General features: G+C 40.3%; 1 protein-coding gene across 39 annotated transcripts in view; it reads right to left on the bottom strand.

Moving 5' to 3' along the window:
• AFDN (afadin, adherens junction formation factor) overlaps positions 1–21074 on the bottom strand; it is a 233174-nt gene that overhangs the window by 55769 nt on the left and 156331 nt on the right. For all 39 annotated transcript variants that reach the window (XR_010599747.1, XR_010599748.1, XM_024112024.3 and 36 more), the window contains 5 exons: positions 15862–16127; positions 15231–15374; positions 9585–9783; positions 8570–8673; positions 4314–4400 (listed from right to left, as the gene is read on the bottom strand). Coding sequence is in view for 37 of the 39 variants with exons in the window: in XM_024112024.3 (XP_023967792.2) it covers positions 4314–4400; positions 8570–8673; positions 9585–9783; positions 15231–15374; positions 15862–16127 (800 nt within the window). In the remaining 2 variants the exon portion in view is untranslated. The remainder of the gene's footprint in view (positions 1–4313; positions 4401–8569; positions 8674–9584; positions 9784–15230; positions 15375–15861; positions 16128–21074) is intronic.

The following is a 21074-nucleotide window of genomic DNA, read 5'->3' as shown; positions in this document are numbered from 1 at the left end:
GATTTGAGGGGGGGAAAGTAGTTAATGTTTTGGGAAGGGAGAAAGAAATGCAGAGTGAAAAAGATTTCATTTTCTTCACCAATCTGAGAATCTGCACACTTCCCTCTCTTCTCCAAAAATGCCTGTGACCTTGCACTACAGTCATCTTCTGACTGGCAAATGTTGACCAGACAGGAGTTCCTTCAGAGCTAACCAGTTTCACTCAATAAGTGAGAGAGGTCAGTGTTGAGATGGCACAGCACTCCCTTCCCTCCTTTATGAAGCATAGAAGATTAGGGTTGGAAGAGACCTCAGGAGGTCATCTAGTCCAATCCCCTGCTCAAAGCAGGACCTAATCCCCAACTAAATCATCCCAGCCAGGGCTTTGTCAAGCCTGACCTTAAAAACCTCTAAGGATGGAGATTCCACCACCTCCGGAGGGAACCCATTTCAGGGCTTCACCACCCTCCTAGTGAAATAGTTTTTCCTATTATCCAACCTAGACCTCCCCCACTGCAACTTGAGACCATTGCTCCTTGTTCTGTCATCTGACACCACTGAGAACAGCCGAGCTCCATCCTCTTTGGAACTCCCCTTCAGGTAGTTGAAGGCTATCAAATCCCCCCTCACTCTTCTCTTCTGCAGACTAAATAAGCCCAGTTCCCTCAGCTTCTCCTCATAAATCGTGTGCCCCAGCCCCCTAATCATTTTTGCTGCTCTCCGCTGGACTCTCTCCAATTTGGCCACATCCTTTCTGTAGTAGAGGGCCCATAACTGGACACAATACTCCAGATGTGGCCTCTCCAGTGCCAAATAGAGGTGAATAATTGCTTCCCTCGATCTGCTGGCAATGCTCCTACTCATGCAGGACAATATACTGTTAGCCTTCTTAGCAACAAGGGCACACAGCTGACACATATCCAGCTTCTCGTCCACTGTAATCCCCAGGTCCTTTTCTGCAGAACTGCCGCTTAGAAAGTCGGTCCCCAGCCTGCAACAGTGCATGGGATTCTTCCATCTTAAGTGCAGGACTCAGCACTTGTCCTTGTTGAACCTCATCAGATTTCTTTTGGCCCAATCCTCCAATTTGTCTAGGTCACTCTGGACCCTATCCACCTCTCCCCCCAGCTTAGTGTCATCTGCGAACTTGCTGAGGGTGCAATCTATCTCATCATCCAGATCATTAATGAAGATGTTGAACAAAACTGGCCCCAGGACTCATCCCTGGAGCACTCCGCTTGATACCAGCTGCCAACTAGACATCCAGCCGTTGATCACCTCCTGATGAGCCTGACAATCTGGCCAGCTTTCTATCCACCTTACAGTCCATTCATCCACTCCATACTTTTTTAACTTGCTGGCAAGAATACTGTGGGAGACCGTAACAAAAGCTTTGCCAAAGTCAAAATATATCGCATCCACCGCTTTCCCCATATCCACAGAGCCAGTTATCTCATCATAGAATGCAATCAGGTTACTCAGGCATGACTTGCCCTTGGTTGACTGTTCCTGCTCACCTTCCTCTCCTCTCCCCACTGCTTCAAAACGGGTTCCTTGAGGACCTGCTCCATGATTTTTCCAGTGACTTAGGTCAGGCTGATCGGTCTGTAGTGCCCTGGAGTCTCCTTCTTCCCTTTTTTAAAGATGGGCACTATATTTGCCTTTTTCCAATCGTCTGGGATGATTGGAAATGAAATGAGTGCAGTTCTTTTGTCACTGAAGTCAGAGACAGAGCTGTATTCATAATTTAAACTTTAGCACTGGAAGTATAAAAGTAGCTCCAGCAGAGTAAATTGATACTTGGGTTATTTGTAACAGTGCCATCTACTGACCAATCATTGTAATTTTCAGTTTTTATTGCCTTTTTTGAAGCACTCCTATTATCTAAGGGCCCAAGAGTTCCACCTCCGGCACAGGTCTTCATTTCTTACAATAAAATATAATTTTACATTATTATTTGAAAGTCAATCGCTTTTCCGATTTTGAAGAGAAATATTGCAAAACCAATTTGCAAAATGTTAACAATGGTGTGTAAGTGCAACCGCCAAATTAATTCCATTCTGACACATGCCGTCTAAGTCTTTTTGGATATTCCATACATTTAAGAACTTCATTTCACAGCATAATTGTTTTTAGACCTGGCAAATTTCAAAAAATATAATCTCAATCTCTCTCCCCCCTCCTTGTTTTCTGCAGGGGAAAAAACGAACAAACACAAAACAAACCAAGAGTCAATAGCTAAGGGAAGTAACAGAAAATGAGAGAGTATGTTCACTGTTACAACTTCTCAAATACCATTTACCTACTTTGAATTGCTCTTTTCTACACAACCTTGGAAATTGCACTGCCTGTACACTTTTTTGCACCTTTTATTACTTTTATGATAATACAGGAAAACTGAAAAAAGCAGCTCTAATAAGCAATTCTCTGTTCTAAGCAACCACTTGAAAAATATCTCCATTCTATTTCTAGGACCATTTGATTCAGCTTTCAATGAAAGATCATCTCTTTTATGCAGCCAATATTCTACTGGTTTCTTAAGTAGTCACATAACATAGGTTTCACTATTCACTTTGCTATTTGAAATATATATTAGCTGGGCAAAAAATATTTTCTACATATCCATGGATTAACATCAGGATAAGGAGACAGAACATCTGCTTTTTACTAATTTTCATAGAGGTGAGAATTATTTTTTAAGCATAAACTTTTTTAAAAACTTATTTTGACACCAGCCAGTTGTCCAGTTGTATACTGCTGCTATAAATTAGGAGTATGCTTCCAGTGAAAACTGTGTGCCCGACAGGGAAGTCAGTTCCAGTGGAAACTGCAATTTTCCCCATCTCATATCCCTGGTCCTCCTTACATGAGAAAGTTTTTTCATGCTAAATTAGGACTTCCCATCGATTTAATAAAACAGTTCCACTTCTCATTTCCAATTCCATCTCGAGCAAACACTGAACTGAAATTCAGTTGGCAGTCAGAAGTCTGATGTGAAGATAAATTGGAGTACTCTCAATACTCATGTACTATTAGTCTTTCAGACTACTACTGTACTAACATGTCAACAGCACAAAATTAAAATTTTTAGTCTCCAATTTCGAGATTATTTTCTTGTAGTCACAACATGATCATTAGGTGTATACTCCTGAAAGCCCCCCTGCCCTCCCCCATGGCAGAAACAGAACATTAAAAATAAATACAAAATAATCAAATCAACACCATCAAGCAGAAACACATTCTGAAATATGCAAAATTTCAGCAAAAAGAAGAATCTTTACAAGAACTCAATCATGTTTGACAGCTTAAAAGCTGTCAGATAAAAGCATCTTTTAGGACGTAAACTCGTTGGGACAAGGGACTTAATTGTTTTGACACAGGTCATCTACTGCACAGCAAAAAGACACTGTCTCTATCGGTTTGTACATGGTCTACTCATGATTGGGGCTTTTGGGCACCACAGTTATATTAATAAATCAATCACACTAATATTTAAGCTGAAAAATCAAGAGAATGTTGTGTCTGCTACATAAAGCCCATATAACAGACTTAGCCAATAGGTAGAGCCCTCCATCTGGTGGCTGGAGTAATATGTGCATTCTTTATGTTACCAGAGCCAAGACGAATCTATTGCCAGTACCCTTTATAAGGCAAACTTTCAAAAGGTAACCTCCTCTTGCTACAGCTACTCTGCATAAAGTATTTTAAAGAGCAATAAGATGAAATAACAAAACAAATTAAAATCACAGGCACCTAATTTCAGTGCACAGAACAACACTTCACTACACAGCGTAGATAGAAACTTCCATTTACATACTTGAATCTTATTTTTCTATTATCTCATTTTTAAATTGTAATACATATAAAAATAACTTCCATAAAAATTGGCATTTATTACTCCTTATCCTAAAGAGTTTCTGCTACTTTTTAGCAGTGAATCGGTTTTAATTATCTTTTCATACTCAGTTCAAACCCAAAATATCCAAATACAAAGGGTTGGTAGCATTAATATTTAACTTTAAAAAAAAAATACAAGTATGAATGCAATATATTAACAATTACTGTGATATAGTCAATATTAAGAGTGCCAAATTACAAAATTAAATCCAAAAATTCATTATAGGACACAACTTCAATATTAAAATTTTCTGATTTAAATAGTTGTTTCTCTTACTTTGTTCATATTGTGTGTTGTGTGTAGACCAGCATTTCATAGTCAGGAACCTAGCAGGCTAAATACGGTATGCAACATATACTTTCCCAGGACACGTTTAAGGAAATGTTTAAGTAAAAAAAGTGTTGCTTGATGATTTTACTGCAATATGTTTTCATACCTTAGCAGCAACAATGCTTAGGCCCATTCCATTTTGTTTCTTTAATGTTACTGTGATGATTTCAGGTTCTTTCCTCAAAGGCTGAGCCTATCAAATGGAGGTGGGGGACGGGGAGAGACAAACATGTAAGTTTGCATTAACAGCAAAACTAAGTATGACGAGAGCTGCATAAAATAGTTTAAATCAATAAAATAAACAATGAATGATTGGATGGAATACCTGCTGACACGCAAAAACTCCTTTTACAAATCATTTTCACTTTAAACACCGGTGACTCTTGATTAGTATTAGTTTAGACAGAGGTTATCAGCATTAAATCTGTGCTCATATCACTGCCAAAGGTAAGGTCAAAGTCCACCAAAAAATTTACTGAGGTCTAAGAGATCTACAATTCTAAAATCATTTAACAAAAATAAAAGCTGAAAACTAGTTAAATCATTTTATGATAACTGTGCTCTTTGAACCTTGTTTCAGTTTTTTTTAACCCAACCTCTAGAAAATAAAATTCACGCGCAAAAATACTGGGGCAATTAATATCTTCAGAGCAGATTAAAACCTTTAATACTTCACAAAAAAGCGAGACATTTAAGTTTGAAAAAATCACCAGTGGATATTTGCAGTAGGTAATTTTCATGGTATTTTCTGATGGTGCCAATATACTCTTAGGTAATGTAGGTGACACTACAATCTTAAGCATATGAAGCCCATAGTAGTGTCCAAATGAAGCAAAACTCTGTTACTGTCAGTTTCATAAGACAAAAGTTTCATTTTTTTTTAAATTGCGTAACACCATTGTGGTAAAGTTAATTAAAAAAAATAAAATAAAAGCAAGGAAATTCTAAGCGAAGTCTACCTCAGCACACTTATGCCAAAGACTGCAGCAAAACAGGAGCCTGCTCCCATTTTATTTAATAGGAGTTTTTCTATTGATTTAAATTGGAACACAATCAGGTTTCAAGTCTATTAAAAACCCACTGGAGAAGTGACGAATTTCTCCAAAAACACTATGTAGAGGAAAAAGTCACAAGACCCGGGGAACATATAGCTTTGTCACTGTTTCCATCTTTCAGCTCCTTTTCAAACAAAGGCTTAAAAACTAAGTCAATGTAAAGCAAATCTTCAGAAGTATTTATTTTTATAATTTTACAGACTACCCACCGGGAGTAAAACTCCATTTTAACTCTCAAAAAATCATTGGCTCAAAAAGATTTCATCACCTGCTCTAGAACCAAATTATCCACTTTGTTATGGATGTCACAAAGTACAATTATTGTCAAAAAAGCAAATGGAAAAATGGCACTTTCTTACTCATGAGATCTACTTAGTGTGTGTAATTCAGGGTGATATTAGCTTACATTAGTGACAAATAGACAATGTGTTACTTGATTACTTCCTTTTTGGACTGATCTCTAACTAGTCCAAGACTTCCAGGATACTGTCCCTCTGTTTCCAAATACTGGAGGCAGTTCAGATTTGTCCACTTCTTAATAGTAATGTCTTATACTATATTCCACTATCTACTGGAAGACATTTCTAACTTTTGGCTTGGCTAGACAGGTTGTCCCAAAGAGCCTGAATACCATAAGACTTGGATGAGCCTGCATTTATGGCATTATTTAATGAGGAGGCATGAGGTGTCATGGTCAAAGGTCTAATCCCAAAGAGCTGAAACATCTTATTTCCTTTGCCTGTTATTCCTTTTTGTCCACACTCCTGTATAGTCTGAGATGGTGGAATGCCTGCATGAGGCCAGAAGAGCCGTTTACCTTGTAGGAACATCCAATGTATTTTAGGATTTATCACTGAGTAGCCAATCAATCAGATTCAAAGTATTAGGAACTGGGATATATAAGCAAACTATCCCACCTATTCAGATGATGGAGAACAGACCCCTGCAATAGCTCCATTAGTGTTAATTGTGTCACAAAGAGAGATACCATCTAATAACTAGGTACAGACAAATTCCTAGACAAGCCATCTAATCTATTATCAATATTTTTGTGAACGCTCTTGGAGGAGTAAGTGAGACCAAAGAGTAACATTTTGTACTAAAAAAAGCAACTGCTATGGGTGAATGAAGACTTGGCTGATGAAAGTGTCATATTGTAAGTCTGACAGGTCCACTGATATGAGGTGGTTTCCTGGAGAGATTACAGAGAGAGGAAGATGGTCTCCATCCTGACTTTTGTTTTCTTCATCAACCCCTTCAGCCTTTTGAGCATACACAGCCCAGACTCCTCCAGAGCTTTTTCATATTATGACGAATAAAGTATGTTACCTTTTCTTGAGGGACAAGTTCTACTGCCCCCTACCTGTAAGGCCTACAAGATTTCCTTCAGGATGAGTTGATACTTTTTGTCACTGCTTGAAGTGAGGAGATGAAAACATGGTGTGGATAGGGTGACCAGATGCCACAGATTAAATATCGGGACGCGGGGGGGGGGGGAAGGCCGCGGGGGGGGGGGGGGGGGGCAGAGAAGAAAAAAGCCGGCGGCGGAGAGGGAAAAAAAAAACAAAAACGGCCGGAGCACGCCCCAGCCGAGCCGCGCTCCGGGCCCTTCCTGCAGCTCCCTGCCCAGCCGTTCCCGGGCTCCGTCGCCCCGGCCCCGCAGCAGGGGCTGCTCCGCTCCACCCCGCCAGGGCTGGGACACTCGCCCCCGCAGCCCCGGACAGCCCCTCTCCAGCCGCGGGGAGCTCGGGGACCTGGGCAGGGGGCGAACCAGGTAGCCGGGCCCGGCCCCTCCCGGCAGGAGCGTGTCCGCCTCCGACCCACCGCACTGCCCCGCGGGCTGCAGGGCTGGAGCAGCCTCCGCACTGCACTCCCGGCCCCGGGCCCTGAAGGCGGCGGTGAAGCCAAGCGGCTTGCCCTGGTGACCCTAAGTGAGCCTAGGGGGCGAGAGTCCCTCCAGGACGTCAAAATTGCTTGTTTGTCCAGTGTCCCGACCGCACATCGGTCGGGACGCGGGACAAACAAGCCAATATCGGGACAGTCCCGATAAAATCGGGACATCTGGTCACCCTAGGTGTGGAAGAATCTGAAGCCCAAGACAGTACCTCAGCTGCACTACCTCTTGTACCCACTTTTTTGATGCCTATTAGCACCAGATGTCTTAAATGAGATATCATGCCCTCAAGTCCATTTTAGAACCAAGGCAGGATGGGTCTCTGTAATAGTGACTGTCTGAACTGGAAGGAGATTTTTTTTTCTTTACTAACAACTTAAATTTGGCATAGTTCTGAGGGGCTAAGCTTCTTTACGCTATTGCAACCAGGATATTGTGGTTTAAAAAAAAAAATTGCCAGTGAGGCTCCTAAAGGCAGTTTGGAAATCCTGTCTAATGAGGATTTCTACCATCCTGTCTATAGGGTCTTTTGGGAAGGAATCCCTCTTAGCAGGAATTGCCATTTCCTTTGCCAGGGATGCCACTGCTGCATCAGCCTTAGAAAGGATGAAGAAAAAACCTTTGGGTTCAGGATTTCTTGAGTCCTGATCCCCCACTTTGCAGGCACTTTATCATTCCATCCTAATGATTTCTTCGAAGCAGTTGAGTAGGGGATGGCAAATTCTGCTTTTCTTGATTTCATCATATTATATTTTTGGTAAACTAATGCAATTATAACAATGTCAAAACATTTAGGCTATGACACAAACTTCTAATTGAAGTAGTACTGGTCTTTTACAAAAAGGTTAAATAAGTGTTTTTCAGACTGAGTCTTGTTGCCTAAGAGTGCTCCAACAAGGAAAATGAAAGTGAAAAAAAAAAAAAAAAAAAACAACAACAACCCAAGAACACATTTTCCTGACGATTTGGCAAAAAACAGAAGAATGTGCTAGATTAATGAATATTCAATATTAATATTTAGTTGGTGACTGCTGGTTTACACAGCCCAAAGCAGAAAAGAATACACAAGTAAACAAATGAACAGGTTGCCCTGTACATATAAATTAAAAATATACTTTCAAAATTAATCTTTTAATAGTATTTTTGAGGGAAATCCCTTTGCCTTCTGCTCCCCATTGAAAAATTGTTTACATTATGATAGACATGCTATGACAAAGATAGAGAATAACTGATATAAGCTGATCTTGAAACATTTCCACAAATTGTTATTTTTCTTTGCTAAGAAGCCACATAAACATCAGTGACATCTATTCTTTGGAATAAGGATAAAAACTGAGTACACAGAAAATATGGTTCACTGCAGGTTATCATTTATAGACTCTCGCTCTGAATTACCCCAAAATGAATACTTACTAGCTCAGCATTCTCGCGTAACAGGTGACTTTCATAGTCTGCACCTTCAAAATACATTGTCCAAGTGCCTGGTGAACGTGGATGAGGTGTCAGCCTGCAAAAGCCTAGAGGGGAAAAAAGCACAAGTGAACATGTGCCACTCACTAGAAGAATTAGCTGGTGAAACAGCTAAAAATAACAGTTTTGCTGGTGCATTACTACCACACAGCAATATTTATCCTTATCTGTTAACATGTTTTGAATGGTGTATGCTGAACAAAAGATTACAGGCATGTAAGAATTACACCGTCACAAGCACATGATTAACACCACAACCTTACAGTTCTTTATAGCATCTTCCACCGGAGGAACCCAATGTGCTTAGCAAACATTAAGGGGTCATTTATGACTGCTTTGAGCTTAAAGTGTTCTACAGAGAGAGGACTGGCTGTATAACCCAAGCAGCAGTTCTTGGTAGTATTGTGCCTTTGAAAGACTTGGTGGAACACAAAGGAGACACTAAGCCCTTTTCCCCTCCTCTTTCAGTTTATGCACTTTCTCCCAATTCTTTCATGCCATGTTTCTCCTGTCTTTCCTGTTATTTTTCATTTCTGTAGGATCCGAAGTGGTAGCCCTTTACAAAAGGAAGGGCCATACAAGGAACATTTCTCTCTTTCTACAGGTTCATGTATAAAGACCTTGATGTAAGTGCTTACTAAACACACACTGCCAATACACAGAAGCTCACTTCAATTATTTAGAAGCCTGAAATAAACATGCATTATGCCAAGGGGATACACAATGTCATACGAAAGTAAAATTCTGAAAAGTATATAGAAGTTTTACATACCATGTGAGTGGGGTAAATTTAAATAGTTTAATGAAAGTGTAAAGCAAAGGATAATTAAATAAGGATTGAACACTTGTGATTGAGGGGAAAAACACAATAAATACCTCTAAAGATACCTCAAGTTCTACATTTACTATACTACAGAAAAATAACATTAATATACAGTTTAATAGTAGCAGGACTGACCTCTCTGGCATAGTGGATCTAAAAATTCTTGTAAACCACTTGGAATGTTTCTGACAACATCACATGAATAGCCATCTTCTGGCAAAAGAAAAGGCAGCTGTAGATCAGGATCCTCTTCTAGCTGGACTTCTCTGCCATCACTACGAGCTAGTTCGTCAGCTGTATTTTCTGCTACAGCCACTACATTCTCGATCAACTCCTGGACATAAGACAAAAGGACATTGTTATGTTTAAAGGGCTAAATTAATTCCAATATTAGATAGAGAGAGATAAACAAACAAACAAAGAGAACGTTATGATTGTATCATTAAGCAGCCAAAATTCAGGAAATTACAAAGCTAAAGTTGCACATAAAACCTCAACTCTACCGCCACACACGTGCCTATATATTACAACATAATTCTCCAACCCTGTGTAGCATCTTCTAATATAGTCTCTTTTTTAACGTAAGTCAATACACCAATGAACATATATTAGACATTTTACATGAGGTCTGCATTTGAGAATTAGTATGTGATCATGCAATTAAAAACTATACTGTAATGCATATGCACAGTCAAGTGCACATGGCAACCTTAATTATGACACTTCTTGTCTTGGGTCTAATAATTTTTGTACAATATTTTGTCCTTTTTTGTACAAAAGAAAGATAGGGGGGAAATGCATTAAAAGGGGCTGCTTATTCCAGAATATGAAAGCTCCAGTGGCTCACAAAAAGTTGATGATCATGTACAATTCCATAATCTGGGCCTAGTTAGCTATTTGCTACCAGAATGCCCAGTCCCACAGTTCTTAGAAGGTTCACTGGAGGGAGGGCCCTTATCCTGTACCACAGTAAATAAATCCAAAGGGGCCCATATCATAAAAACTTTTGGAATAATCAAAGGTACATCAGAGTGATGCTCCCACTTGCACACACTATATAGTGCAAAGCAGCCCTTCATATCTTGCAGAGTTTCATGTACAACTTCAGAACGCTTTTCACTGTGCAGCTAAATTAGCAACATATGTATACACAGTGAGGTCTTCCTTAATTGAGCTTTTTATGAGCTTAGCAAAAGAAATTCAAAAGCTACCAATTGTCACAGTGTTCACTTTTCATCGGAACATTCAAAGGGAAGACCATCTCTATGCCACGATTCTCTCTTTAGTTGCTTCCACTCTAGAGCTGTTCAAACACCACAACATTTTAAAAAATAAATAAGACATTTTGACTCTCTCTTCTTATACTCAATCTTCTAAAAATGTCACTGCAGGCCAAAGAAACCTTGGAAAATTTTAACCTGAAATGTGAATGTTCTAAATGGGCAAGATGCTCCACAGATAGTGTTTAAGAAGCAGATATAAAAGACCCCACCATGCTCACCATTCCTCAGTTCCTCTCCAAATCAAGAAGAAATGACTAACACTCCAGACGTATTGGAGCATAAGCTTTCGTGGGTGAATACATGCATCTGACGAAGTGGGTATTCACCCACAAAAGCTTATGGTCCAATACGTCTGTTAGTCTATAAGGCGCCACAGGAGTCTGTCGCTTTTTACAGATCCAGACTAACACAGCTACCTCTCTGATATTGAACACTCCAAAGTAGAATGGAAGGGGGGGGGGGGGTTTAAATGAGGATATACAGAACAAAACTCTTGTTACTGGCAAGTAATTCTTTTTCTTATGACTGTCTCTGCAGATCCCCTCCGCAGTGGACCAACTTAATAGCAGTGATAATCCTGAGAATAGCTAAACAGTGTGTGACTCTTACTAAGTGTGGATGACCAGATATCAGTACATAAAAATGCCTTCTTTCTCTTCGAGCTCCCTAGTGAACAAAATCCTTTCCACAATGATCCATGCATTTGTCACCTCCAGGCTGAATTACTGTAACTCACTGTATCTGAAGGTAAAAGTCAAGATAGAGCACAGCTTTCAGCTGGTACAGAATGTGGTTGCCGGCCTTCTCCATGGCTTAGGTCGCGGTGAGCACATCAGACTGGTACTCGAGTCCTTATACTGCAGGGATTCTCAAAACTTCATTGCACCGTGACCCCCTTTTGACAACAAAATTTACTACATGACCCCAAGAGGGGGTGGGGGAGGGTGTGACAAAATCCGAACCCCGCCGCCCTGGGTAGGGGGCCAAAGCCGAATCCCAAGGGCTTCAACCCCAGGAAGGAGGCCTGTAACCTGAGGCCTGCCACCCAGAGCTGAAGCAGTTGAGTTTTGGTTTTGGCCCTGGGCAGTGGGGCTCGGGCTTCAGTCCTGGGTCCCAGCAAGTCTAATACCAGCCCGGGCAACCCCATTAAAAGGGGGTTGCGACCCACTTTGGGGTCCTGACCCACAGTTTGAAAACCTGTTATACTGGCTTCTGGTCAGCTTTCAATGCCAGTTTAAGGCTTTGGTCCTAATCTTCAAAGCAATTAATGGCTCAAGCCCCAGTTCTAAATTATACATCAAATTTTGATCTATGAACCATTTTGACAGCTGAGCTTCTCTGGGACAACATAGATCACAGAGATCAAGACAAAGCACATGAGAATCTTCTTCAGCTATCCCTCGATGCGAGGATGTCGTCTGCCAAGGGGGTTCATTAGTGAGTTTTTAAGTGGCTAAGGAGCCCAATTCTTGCACTGCAGATTTTCCCACAGAAGTGACAGGTGTAATCTTGGAGGAGTCAATTGTTGGCTGGACTGTTATGCCCTCTCTTTCCCCCTTTGTTACTTCTCTGTCTCATGAGCACGTCTGTTCTCCTCAAAGTGAGCTGTGGCTTGGTGTATGGTGTGGTGTCACTGTGTTCTGTTCCGTGCCAAGTCCTCCCAGTTTGTTGGGTTGGTGCCTCCCTTTTTAAGACGTACTTTCAGTATGTCTTTGAAACACTTCCGCTGCCCTCCGCGAGCCCTTCTTCCCTGACTTAACTGAGAGAAGAGTACTTGCTTCAGGAGGGGAGTGTCAGGCATATGTACACAGTGGCCAGTCCAGCGGAGCTGGTATTTCATGACCTGCGCTTCTATAGTGCTCATGTTGGCTGCAGAGAGAATGCTGATGTTAGTGTGTCCATCTTCCCAGCTGATCCTGAGAATCCTCCTGAGGCAGTGCTGTTGGAACCACTACAGCCACTTGAAATGAAGGGTGGGGATGACAACTGCCTTGTAAACCAAAATCTTGGTACCTGCTTGCAAATCCCTATAATCGAAGACTCGTTTGAGTAGTCTTCCAAAGGATGTGCTGGCACAGCGGATCCTGTATTCAAAGGATGTGCTGGCACAGTGGATCCTGTATTCAATTTCTGTGTCAATGCTAGCTGTTTGGGAGAGGTGGCTGCCAAGGTATGGAAAATGGTCCACATTTTCTAGGGGGTCTCCACTGATGGTGATTTATGGAGTACAAAGAGTAGTTTGTGCAGGTGAGGGCTGATAAGAGTACCTTGGTTTTCCTGATGTTGAGAGAGAGAGAGAGAGAGAGAGAGATCCAGACTATGATAGGCATCTGCAAAAAGATTTAGGATGCTTTGCAGGTCAGCCTCTGTGTGTGTAAGAATGACAGTCATCTGCATACTGAAGGTCAGTGCCGCCAATTCTTGTGATCTTAAATTTTGTTTGGAGACGTCAAAGACTCCCAGAGATCATTGCTCCTGTCTTCCCTGCCACTTCGAGATTAAGGATAAAGGATTCTCAGTTGAGGGGATCCAGATATGGAACAAATTTCCAGAGGAGATCAGGCAAATCCAGAATCTGACTGTCTTTAGGTAATACTACGAAACCTCTGTGCCGTAAGAATGACATTAAAAACAATGGAACACTCCCCTTGCAAAAAAAGCCCATCAACCAATACAAAATGTTGAACCAAATCAACCTTAAAAAAAAAAATCAAAACCAAAACCCTACCGTAAGCATATTTTCACCCCAAAAAGGGGAAAAATGATAGACACTTCATGAAGTACATTAGAGACTTTGCTATTGCTATCAATTTTACATGGAAGGCACTCAGATATGACAATGATGGGCAACAGTATAAAACTATATGTAAGATAGACGGTACCATTAGACAGAGACTAAACTACTGCGGTCTCAAAATAATGCCTGGTCTACTATAAAAAGTTAGGTTGACCCAACTACATTGCTCAGGGGTGTGAAAAATGTACACTCCCCCCAAGCGAGATAGTTAAACTGACCTAACTCCAGGTACACATAGCACTCGGTTCACAGAATTCTTCCTTCAACCTAGCGAGCACCTCTCAGGGATGCAGATTACGTATGCCAATGGGAGAAACCCTCCCGTCGGTGTAGGCAGCATATACATTGAAGAGATCTACAGAAGTGCCGCTGTAGACAAGCATTCAGCATCTGATCTGGATTTACAATTAAGAGAACAGAGCTTCATGAAAGCATGACTTGAAATCTAGACAACAGCTTTTGCAAATTTCAAGCAGGCCGCAAGAGCTTTAGAGAGTGAGGAGGACTCAGGATCAAAGACTGCTTTGCATCACTCAACAACTCACAGTGCAGAGCCTTGAAAGACCACAAAGTAGGGCCCCAAATAGGTGCTGGTTCCAAAACACAAAAAACTAACACGCAGTCTTGGATCTGAAAAATCCTAACTCCTTCAGATCTCCCAAGTATCCAATGAGGGTGACTTCAGAGCAACTGGGATTCTCTTCTGTTAGAATCTAGGACTTCTTCTCAGACTTTAGGGATATGTCCCGGTGTACTGAGTCTTTTCTAGTATATACTGAATTATGGTATCCTGGATACCATTATAAAGTAACTTACCAGCAAAGGTTGCTTAAAAAAAAGAAAGAAAAGGAAAAAAGCAAACAGTGTTATTAATGCAAAGATGATGATTTAATCAATTGTTTCCGGGTCTCTAACAGCAAATGAATGAATAAAAAATGATGGGTGAATCTTGCTTGTAAAATGGCAGTTTAAATTAAGCTATGTTCTGCAGTAAAAAAGAGTATGGAAAATTGTGTTTATTTTCCAATTTAGGCCATATTCACAGATTTTCAATTGGTAGACATTTAAAATTATGCTGTGGAGTCAGCTCTACCCTAGTTATGAAGACTTTACAAATGGTTCAGTGCAAGAACACTACTAAACAAAAGGCATTTGCATATGCACACTAACATATTTGTTGCTGCTATTAAAATAAAATGTTTAGAACACTAAAAACATTGCTTAAACTTTTACCTTTTTAATATAAAAAACCTTCTTAGGAGAAAAAGCTATCCTGTGACTTATGGCTTATTCTAAGATCTTAGGGCTACACTGCGGGTGGGAGGTGTGATTCCCAGCACAGGCAGACAGACTTGAGCTAGCTCAGCTCAAGTTAGCACACTAAAAATAGCAATGTGAATGTTGTGCCACGCATGGGCAGCAGGTTGTATGTATCCATTTGTTCATCTGATTATGTTTCCAACAGCCTGTTCTAAAGGAATACTACTCAGATGAAGAATTTTCACCTACTCTTTAGAGAAAACAAAATATTTGAGCCTTTCATTTAATTTCTACAGTAAAGATTTTAACACTTTCTTATTACTACACCTATAAAAGTGATATTCAATCAATACATTTACTATTTTACAGGCAAGTGGTGATTAAACTCTATAGCCAAAGTATTTTCCCCAGAAATGCTGAACAATGCATTAAATGACTTACTGTTGGGATAAATGGTTCATCTGGAGCACAGTGATAATTCTGCAGTAATGCCTGTAGCTGTAGAGAATTCAACTTAAAGCAGGTACTGTTAATATTTGGAATGTCATCATGTGAGTATTTATCCATGGTAAGTAGTGTAGTTGCCTTAAAAAAAAAAAAAACACACCGGAGACTTAATTATAATTTAAGAATGGAATATAACCATAGTTATTTATTTCACCGTTTCCTTTTGTCTACAGAGAAGGCAGAGCAGAGGACACCATGAAGCAAGAAGCCAGAATTGCTGCAAAAATTTTCAAAATCCCTCTTCTCTTCTGCAACACAAATACTCTTCCTCTTAGTTCAGGAACCAAGGGAACCCTAAATTAGGTAACATTAATTTTCCTGCTACTATATCCATGCAAACTAATCAAACTCAGTATATTAGGAAGAAATTCTCTTGGGGGAAAAAAACATCCAGATATTCAGTTCATTTTCAGTAAATGATTGCACTAATATACAGAGGCTTTTACAACTCTACACACTGAACCAGGGGTTCTAGAATACATTTACACAATTAAATCATGCTATATATTTGAAAAAACCTTATGAGGAGTACGTTTCACTGAGAACCAAGAACAACAATACTCACCTGCACTATCCTGCTTAGGTGGCAATCAGCAGCCAGCTCTAGGCCCTGTTTTTCTGCCCAGGCCTCTATATGGCCCAACTGCTGACGGATGATGGCTCCCCAGTAATGCGAACACAATCCTGAATCTGGGTCAGTAACCAATCTATTAAAAAGCCACATGTTGATAAAGTGGAAGAGCTGGGAGAAGAGCTGTATAGTCAGTGCAGCATTCACTCTACATCGTCGCAACAGGGACATAGCTCCAGTTAGTGTATGCAAGACATCATCTACAGAGACAAAAGAATGTATTAGTACATATTAGTATTTAGGGTTTAACAAAACCATAGGTTCAGGCATCCAAATGGAATTTAATATTGATATTAGGTACTATTACATGAATTATGAAAGACAATTTAGAACACTGTTCCAGAATGGCACCTACACATTTGATATCTGTTTATTCCATAATATTTTCCAAGAACTTATTAACTGATAAAAATCTATTTTAAAAATAGAAAGCCAAGTGAGCAAAGTTGAATCTTCATAGCATTTTATTAAGCTACCGTATTTTCCGGCGTATAAGACGACCTTGTAACCCAGGAAAATCTTCTCAAAAATCGGGGGTCGTCTTATACGCCAGGTGCTGAAACTTCCGAGCCGGACTGGAGAATCTGCGGTCACCGCATATGGTGGGGGGAGCTCAAAAACGGCCGCGGCCGCATGAAAGCAGCAAGGGCGGAGCAAGCTGCAGGCGTCCGGGACGCCCGGGGTATGGCAAAAAGAGAGAGAGAGGTGCTGTGCCCAGAAAAACACGCCTCTTTCACCCGTCTGGCCCGCCCTTGTATCCTATTACCTCCTTCTCTGCCTCTCAGATCTCGCTCCTGAGGACTGCAGTGAAGCGGCGCAGGCGCGCATGTGCGAGATCTGAGAGGCAGAGAAGGAGGTAATAGGATACAAGGGCAGGCCAGACGGGTGAAAGAGGCGTGTTTGCGCTACCGCTCTGATAGTCTTGGAGACAGGGAGGGCTGGGCAGGCAGGGAGAGCTGACCAATCCAAGCAGGCTTTGTATACAACAACTAGCCAATCGCCGGTAAGGTACATCGCTTGCCGTGATTGGCTGGTTGTTGTATACTGGGTACCACATACAGTACAGCACCAGTATCTGTACCTGTTCATACAGTACAGCACCAGTATCTGTACCTGTTCATACAGTACAGCACCAGTACATACAGTACAGTATACAAATGTCCAACAGTCAAAACCCCATCATGGCTCCACCAGCAAGAAGAAAGAAATATGAAGCCAGTTTCAAACTTAAAGTTGTAAACTTTGCCATGGAACATAATAACTGCGCTGCTGCAAGACAATATGGAGTAACAGAAAAGATGGTTCGGGACTGGAAAGCAAATGAAAAAGCATTAAAGAGTATGCCAAGGGGTAAGTGTGCATTAAGAAGAGGCACCCCACATTGGCCAGAACTCGAAAAACATGTAGCAGACATGGTGAATGAGCATCGCCAAAACGGTTATGTAGTGACACGAAATAAAATAAGTTTGTTTGCACTTCAGTGGGCCAAATCTAACCCAGATCACAGCAACAGATTTAAGGCCACTGTATCCTGGTGTACTAGATTCATGGAAAGGCATAATATGGTACTGAGGCAAAAGACGAAAATTGCCCAAAAATTACCTGCAGATCTTGATAGCAAAGTAAATAGTTTCCATCGATACATAATACAACAGCGCACTAAACATGGCTATGCGTTAAGTAGTATTGGAAATATGGATGAAACTCCAATGAATTTTGATATGGTTGGAAATAAAACTGTCCATCAAAAAGGTGAAAAAACAATTTTAATTAAAACAACAGGACATGAGAAGTCCAGTTTTACAGTGGTACTAGGATGCACAGCTGATGGCGCCAAACTGAGACCAATGATTATTTTTAAAAGAAAAACAATGCCGAAACTCAAGTTCCCTGTTGGTTGTTTTGTACATGTGAATGAAAAAGGCTGGATGGATGAAGAAGGGGTAAAGCTATGGCTTGATAATGTATGGAGCAGGCGACCAGGTGGACTTATTCAAAAATGTAGTCTACTGGTGTGGGATATGTTCAGGGCTCATTTAACTCCCAGCACCAAGCAAAGGCTTGCAAGACTAAACACAGATGCGGCAGTTATTCCTGCAGGATTGACATAGTTGGTACAGCCACTGGATGTGTGCCTAAACAAGCCATTTAAAGATCGCATTCGAGAACAGTGGAGTGAATGGATGGTTAGCGGCGAAAAGTCATTCACAAAAGGAGGAAACATGCGTGCTCCACAGTTGGATGTTTTGTGCAAGTTTGTCATAAAAGCCTGGAATGATATTGATGCAGAAACAGTAATCAAGTCTTTCAAGAAGTGTGGCATATCAAATTCATTAGATGGTATGGAGGACGACTACTTGTGGCAAGATGAAGAGGAAGCCGAAGCTGAGACCACACCATCTGATACGGAATTCGATCCATACGATGACTGCCTTACAAATGTATCACAAGATGTCATTGATGTACTTATGATATCAGATGACGAACAGGAGGATTTTGAAGGCTTTTAAAGGGAAACTGTCACGCCAGCAAAACCTGTAAAAATACCGTAGCTTGCAGTTATGATGGGCGTTGCTAACTCGCCAAGGACTTGCCCGGCACTTGCTCTCTCTCTATTGTTTGTTATCTTCCTCCTATCATCATCAGTTCCAGTTTGGTTGACAGCTTAGAAAACAAACAGCATGGCAGCTCCCATGGGTTTATTGTCTTATCCTTCCTTTCAGCTTTAGAGTGAATTAGGAAAAGTTTAATCCACTTGCACTGTTTTATGTTTACATGTTTGATGACAGCCTTATGTTTATAAGTGACAGTTTTCCTGCTAAGCACCTGCATGTCATAAGCATTTGAATCAAAATTACCATATTGAAATCAAATCTGATGTTTTTTTAATTTTTATTTGGTGTGCTTTGGAAGAGGGGTAGTCTTATACGGCGAGTATACCCCAAACTCTATATTTTAACTGGAAAAGTTGGGGGTCATCTTATACGCCCAGTCGTCTTATACGCCGGAAAATACGGTATACAATTACAGAAACCAACTAATTATACTCTTTAGATTCCAACACAAAATAAATACAGTAAAAAATTCTTGTAAGTTATGGTTCCTATGCATAAAACGCATTTAAGCTATTCCATACTAGTGATAAATAGCATGCTTTTTTGGCAGAAGACAAATAATTATTGGTTTTTCCACTTCTAACAGAATATAGCCAAGGATTGTATTGTAAGCCCAAATTAATATATGGCACATAAAATAGTTAAAATTACATAAAATGTCCTCTTGCTCACAAATGTCCAGGGTGCTTTTTTTTTTAATTATTATTTTAGTTCCATCTTTCTACATCTACATTATAAATAGACACTTTGCGCTCCCCCTCCTAGCTTTAACTCAAACAGGTAACTAAAACAGTGCTAGAGACTTCCTGATAAGAAAGTTTATTAATAGTCTGTAGAGCATGTTTAGCTTTTCAGATGAAGAAACACTATCATTAATGCCCAAAGATGGTGGGAGTTGTTTGGGGGCAGGGGAGTTGTGTTCTTTTTTTAAACATACATATGGAATTACTAGAACTTAAAGTTCTTATTAAATAAATCAGCTATACTATTTTCACCTTTGCTCAAAAATTTAAATAAGTCATGTGACTGACAAAAATCATCCCCTAAATGTTTCAATGCTAAAACCTATAAAAGTTACTTGCAAACACTTAGTACTTAAACACAGTGAATACCAGGATAGACTTTAATGTGGAAAATGCAATAGAGTCACATCTGACTGTATAGTGCAGACTCACATTACCACCTACTAAGCTTTATATAATTCAGATCTCAGAAAGATGTAAACATACTCTTTCGCTCCACAGTGCAGGTCACCATGTGAGAACATATTCACATTTGCAGTCAGATCAGAATATTGTACCTTTTCTTTATATACAATATTATAATTGTGATGACTAAACATTTTTCCTGAGATGATGTTTGCCAGCTAAAGGTTATAAGCAAAGATCAAAATGAAGGTTGAATAGTTTTTAAATTGTAAAGAAGGGCTTTCACACTTGAAGAAGCTTTAATATGCACTAAACAAAGCCTTTCCCTAGTTTCTCATTTTTCTTCACATTTCCTAGTTTGTATTTTTTTTTAAATAAAAGCTTTTTTTTTGCGCATAGTCCTTCTTACACCCCTACTTGATCCCAGTTAAAACAATGAAATTTCTTCTTGTTTCCATACAACTATTTGTAATGTCAAATGAAAACTTACAACTATCTAGGTTTTTATATGGCACCCATCACCATAGCAACTGACTGTACTTCAGGATCATGCAAAAGAGGAAGCTGGACAATGACACAAACCCTTATTCAAGCCAAATATCTGAGAGAACAGTAAAGGAAATACAGAAACTGCTAGGTGAAAAACTGCTTTTTAATCAATATTTTTCTCTTTTTTAAAAAAATTCCGCAACACAGAAAAATGTTCTAATCTCAATCTTCTTATCCAAAAGATCTAAACTTTATATTTTATTTTACAAGAACGTAAATGTTTTTGTTCAAACCTGAGTATATTATTTAACATTTTTGTCAGTGGATGACATGCCAGTAAATGCTCATTGTCAGTGGAAGACATACCAGTAAATGCTAATTATCTGGTATTCTATTACATAGATACACTCCCCACTTTCCAAAAGCTAATTTCTTTATCTACAACACTGATTAACCAAACATTTCAAGTGTTTTTCCCAAGACATTATCTAATGTGAGTTTACCTTTATTTTAAAGAGTATTTTTCATGTAAATTCCATCCCAAAGAGTCTAGTCTATTATCCATATATAGTGGATTTACCCACAACTAAGGTGTTAGTGAGAACATGTAAATTTCACATCAATGGTAAGGTAGACCAACTCAATCCATTAACAGTGGCTATAGACTAGGTGTGGGAAAACTACGGCCCGGAGGCCACAGCCGGCCCTTCAGACATTTTAATCTGGCCCCCGAGCTCCTGATGGGGAGCGGGGTCCGGGGCTTGCCCTGCTCCGCATGTGCCATGGCTCTGCATGGCTCCCGGAAGCATAGGGGCAGCCAGGGGGCTCCACACGCTGCCCCTACCCCAAGTGCCGCCCCTGCAGCTCCCATTGGCTGGGAACCGTAAACATTCAT

Source organism: Chrysemys picta, chromosome 3 (assembly GCF_011386835.1).
Source record: "Chrysemys picta bellii isolate R12L10 chromosome 3, ASM1138683v2, whole genome shotgun sequence".
NCBI lineage: Eukaryota > Metazoa > Chordata > Testudines > Emydidae > Chrysemys > Chrysemys picta.
The sequence above is the reverse complement of the archived record's forward strand: the minus strand, read 5'-3'. Positions and strand labels throughout refer to the sequence as shown.